Source organism: Atractosteus spatula, chromosome 7 (genome assembly GCF_055471065.1).
Source record: "Atractosteus spatula isolate fAtrSpa1 chromosome 7, fAtrSpa1.hap1, whole genome shotgun sequence".
NCBI lineage: Eukaryota > Metazoa > Chordata > Actinopteri > Semionotiformes > Lepisosteidae > Atractosteus > Atractosteus spatula.
Window position 1 is genome coordinate 15,076,127 of NC_142712.1, and position 4,893 is coordinate 15,081,019.

Consider the following 4,893-nt stretch of genomic DNA (forward strand, 5'->3'; position numbering starts at 1 on the left):
GACTTTTTGGATAGCCTGTATTTGATAGATGATTTGTGTCTAATTGATACCTATAATTTTCCTGTATCACCACTATTCATGCTCCATTGACATTTTACACCATGCAGTTTCTTTTTAACAATGCAATTGATAATATTGACCACTTATCAAAACATTATGTGCATCTCATAATGCTACAATTTCACTGCTTCAGGCTACAAAATACCTCTTTAGAGAGCAGTGGGTGAAAAAAACACCAATTTTTTAAAACACCCAGGCCTTTTAATCTACATAGGATTACTTGAAATTCCCAAATACCAGTATTTTTTTAATAATAAAAATAGAACACCAAAGAGCTTTTTGGAAGTGTGAAAAAAGAAACTATACTTTTAAAAAAAGGGTTTATTTACTTCAGAAGCATTCAGAATGTCAACAAAAACAGCTGCATTTTTTTTCTTTTTGCAATTACAGAGTGGTATTCAAAGTACAGTAAAAGAACTTTATGATACGGCAAAAATTAAAAAAATAAAAAATAAAAAACACAAATACAACTGGAAACGAACTACAACCCCACATAAAACTAGATTTTGTGCTGTGCACCACCAGGAAACCTGCAAATTCCATGCCGTTTTACAACCCCCAGAAACTGTACCAGGCAAGGTTAGTGGCTTAAGAACTACCACTAAAAAACAAAACACAGGGCTATCTAAAGACACTTCCGTAGTGTTAACTATACAAAAAAAAAAAACACTGTACAGCTTAAAAACATTTCATATACACAGCCTTACATTTTTTTGTTTTTTTTTCTTTTTTTATAGGAGTGAAGTGTGTACAGGGGGGTTAAATGCTTTATAAACAAGTAACTAAGCTCTAAGTGATTTATTCGTCATCATCTTCATCATCTTCCTCCTCCTCCTCCTCTTCCTCCTCATCATCGTCATCATCGTCCTCTTCCTCCTCCTCCTTCTTCTTCTTGGCCTTCTCCATCTTGGCAGGAGCTTTCTTGGCACCATCGGTCTTGCCCTTGGCACGGTACGCGGCGATATCCTACAAGACAAGACACCCGGTCTGCGATCAGTATGATCAACCATACAAGTGGAACATTCATATTACCAGTTGATCCACAAGGCTTCTTGTAAGGACATTCTTTATGTGAACAAATTCTTACCCTGCACAAAAGACACCCTTTGTACCTGTCTGATTTATGGGCATTTATGTTTTAAAAAAAGACAAGACTTCACTTGTGTTCAATATACAGTCGATTACTTTGATGCACGTCAGAAAGGATCCTAAGAGATGACTTTAAACACAAAACAGCACCCAACATGGAATTATGATCAACCCACATTTAAAATATTAAGTCAACTGCATACCCCTACACCATGCTGAAAAGGGTAAATGCCCATTAGAGGCTAAAAAACCTGAGACCTGATTACTAGTGTAAAAAAAGAATTTGACTTCTGTTCAACAATTGCGAAGTAAGCTCTCCGTTTCATTGCTTTAACTTTTTCTTCTGCCCCAAAAATACCTTTTCGTATTTCTCCTTCAGCTTGGCTGCCTTCTTTTCATAGGGCTGCTTATCCTCAGCGGTGGTTTTATTCCACATCTCCCCTAATTTCTTGGCAACATCACCAATGGACAATCCAGGGCTCTCTCCTTTAACTTTCGGGCGGAAGTCGGAGCAGAATATGAAGAACGCAGACCTGAAGGATCAAAACAAAATGCATGATAACTGTAAAAACTCCAATTCCATTCTTGAGTTCCTTCCATTAAGGGTTAAAGCTTCACATGAATCCAGATATACTTACGGGGGCCTTTTTGGTGCATTAGGGTCTTTTGTCCTCTTCTTCTTCTCCCCCTTGGGCGGTATGTAAGTTTTCATCTCCCTTTCATAGCGTACCTTGTCTTGCTTTGCTAAATCCTCAAACTTGCTCTTTTCTTTGGCAGACATGGTCTGAAAAGCCACACAAGCAACAATGAAAAACACTATTTGTGTAAGGAACAGTTAATCAATTCCTTTTTTAAAGTTAATTCAATTCAGGTTCTAATGCATAACCAAAACAGAAAAAACACTAAACTCCTAAAGTCCAAAGACTACTAAGCTCTTACACAAATGTATTTTAATATGCTTTCCCACAAGTTATTTTTTTACACTCTCTTTCACTTAACCCTTGGAACCTCGTTTGGTGTGCAGATGGTTACATGGAGGTGCACAGCCGCAGATGAAAAAATAAAAACCGAAATGCAACTCAATTCTAAAAAACAGGATGTAAGTTTTTCCATGTGCAGATCCCTCATCCTGCACTCCTGCTGTCTCACCTTCCACCGCTCGGAGCACTTCTTGGAGAACTCGGAGAAGTTCACCGAGGCATCAGGGTGCTTCTTCTTGTGCTCCTCCCTGCAGGTCTGCACGAAGTAGGCATACGAAGACATTTTGCCTCTGGGCTTCTTAGGATCGCCTTTACCCATCTTGGAATTTGTCGTCTACAGTGAAGAAATGAAGCAACATTCGCAGAGGTCAACACCTAAAGCGCAATATAAAGAATCAATATAGCCCTTCACTGAGCCCCTGCACTCTTATTTCCCCATGTGTCACCGGTACTGACACAGGGCAGTTATGAAAAGGACTCTCAAGTGTGGCGAGCCGCGGATACTCCAGTCACTGGCGATGCCTGCTGCCCAGCCTCTTCAGCGACTGTTTCCTTTGAGCTGGCATCGGGACAAAATCATTTAAAAAAAATTGCTTATGTCTGACTAAACATGTCCGGTTTTGAAAGTTTCTAGTAAACAAGGCGAAAATCAAATCACTAAGCAACTGGTATACGTTATCAGCTATAAACTGTTCTTCGCCCATTCTTTTCCACGGAGTATGTAAGAAAACATTTATTCCTAAAACATTATTTTGTTAATAAGCTAAAGCTTGTCTTAACCTCCAAATCCTTTTTTTTCACGGTATGGTGTTGATAGTTGAACCACAAAAAAAAACCTTTTAACAACAACCGACCCGCGAAAATGACGTTTAAAAACCATTATGTGAGAGATTATTTAAACGTTTAGTTAACTAAAATGTCCAAAAACAATAAAAAATGTTGTCTACCTTTTTAAAAATATTCCTTATGTACAAAGTCTACTTAAAATATGTAAGAATTGATATAAATCAACTGTTTATTAAAGATGATAAAACGAGTAAAAAGTTATTTTAACAAAAAAAATCTATTTCAAAAAGTGGCTAAAACCACATAAAAATCCACACAGAAAACTATTTCCTTTCACCTTTAAATTTAATAATTGAAAACGTATCAAATTCGAAAAAAATGCACATTTTTTGCCACATTTCCCTATTAAAAAGCAGCTCTTTCGGTGTCAGTAAGTAGTAAGGGACTAGCAATGGCGCATCGGCTCTTGTTGAGGAAAAGGAGGTCAACAACGACAGCAATATTTCTTCTTCCATTTTGTGAGAAAGCCTTCTTCATGAAAGAAAGTCCCCTTCAAATGTCTCCACCCGCCTTCCTGTTCGGTTTTTTACCCCGCAAACACGTTGGCAAAGCCCGTGTTCCTGTCTGAGTTTTCTCCGAGGATCCCTATGCACTAGTCCCGGTGTATAGTAATACATTGGGTCTGTACTATGTGCGGTTTGTATTGAGTTAGTTTCCTATTGAGCTCGGAATGGCCGCTTGTCTTCGTCTACTAACACAGAGAATATGGCTCCTTCTCTTTGTGTCAATACACAGCCATTACACTTGCATTGCAATAGAGGGCACACCGGCCGGGATACCCACCTCTTTTTAAACTGGGATTTAAACCCTTTCCCGTCCCCCGAAAATCGCAAACCCCCCGCCATCGGAAAGAGGAAAGGTGCAATTTTCGCCCACCGTCCCCAAAACGCCAACTTTACCACAGATTCGGGGGGAAAACGCGGTTTTAAAAAGTTGAAGCGAACTGCGCTCTCATCCCAGGCTCCCCTACTGGCTCAGCCTTGTTTTCTATGCGAGAGTACAGTCAGCCATATTACAGTAAAGCGCAGATCCTGAGGTATTTTTTTTTTTTGCTCGTTTGCACTTCGTCAAATAAATAAAAATGCAGCATCATTCATATTTATTATCTTTATTTTTCCTTGGATTTTTTTCCCTCGCATTTTCCCTAGTTATCTCGGTCTTGAGTCTTTACTTGACAGCCTTCTCGGTCTATGCACTGCAATGGCTATGTAATGCTACGGGAGCTTGTTTGTACGCAATTTCTCCACTTAGCTATTTTTTAAACAAAATCCCGAGTCATCAAATCCCCCACATCAGATCAAAGTTACAAAAATGTTAGATTAAAAAGACTAATTCGCTTCTACGGTTTAAAAAAACTTACCGTTTACCACAGAAAATGCCACAGATGTTATTTTTTTATTTTTTACAATGAGCGGCTGGCTAATGCTAATAAAGAGGTCTTGTTTTGACTGTTTCCGTACAAAGAAAAAAATAGATTTCCACAAATAACATTTTCTCTTGATCAATGCCTTCATTGTTTTCGGATTTGGAAAAATATGACTTTGCGATCAGCTCCTTTTTATACTTACCTACACTTTCGGATTTCTGTATGCAATACTTACCCAAAGCTGTCACTGTATCTCAATGCACTGCAATGGCTGTATGTGGGAACGATAGCGATACGCAGTCTCCTCAGTCTTCGGATCTGTAACATTACTCTCAGTGGGGCTCGCACCCCATTGGCTACCGCCAACTCTGCTCCTCTTCCGATTGGAGAATGGCTTTCCATTGTCCTAATCAGAGCCGCCGCGCCATTGGCTGTCTTTTGAGAAACGTCACCAAAGTTTTAAATGGCGCGTTTATATGAAAAAAGTTTCTGACTCCGGGCTTCAGGCGGGCTGCTGCAAGATAGTGTAACTGTGTTTGCTATAGTACAGTG

The 4,893-nt window shown here is 39.3% G+C and overlaps 1 protein-coding gene across 2 annotated transcripts; it reads right to left on the reverse strand.

Annotated features, from left to right (window-relative positions):
- Window positions 1–366: 366 nt before the first annotated feature.
- LOC148830619 (high mobility group protein B1-like) lies at window positions 367–4,670 on the reverse strand. Of its 2 annotated transcripts, none has more exons than XM_088920118.1 (5): window positions 4,577–4,670; window positions 2,299–2,463; window positions 1,788–1,933; window positions 1,508–1,682; window positions 367–1,026 (listed from the first exon to the last, which is right to left on the reverse strand). In XM_088920118.1, exons 2-5 carry the CDS (start codon window positions 2,446–2,448, stop codon window positions 859–861), a joined length of 639 nt encoding a protein of 212 aa, XP_088776244.1. In that variant the 5' UTR covers window positions 2,449–2,463; window positions 4,577–4,670; the 3' UTR covers window positions 367–858. The 2 variants fall into 2 exon arrangements, with proteins under 2 accessions (XP_088776244.1, XP_088776245.1); XM_088920119.1 differs by having other exon boundaries at window positions 4,544–4,652.
- Window positions 4,671–4,893: the final 223 nt, after the last annotated feature.

What these genes read in the sequence shown, in the direction of transcription:
- LOC148830619 (XM_088920118.1), bottom strand. Translation starts at nt 2,448, where the DNA reads ATGGGTAAAGGCGATCCTAAGAAGCCCAGAGGCAAAATGTCTTCGTAT. An exon ending in AGTGCTCCGAGCGGTGGAAG is followed by an intron (nt 1,934 to 2,298) that starts GTGAGACAGCAG and finishes GTGGCTTTTCAG; the next exon opens with ACCATGTCTGCCAAAGAAAA. An exon ending in AATGCACCAAAAAGGCCCCC is followed by an intron (nt 1,683 to 1,787) that starts GTAAGTATATCT and finishes TTGATCCTTCAG; the next exon opens with GTCTGCGTTCTTCATATTCT.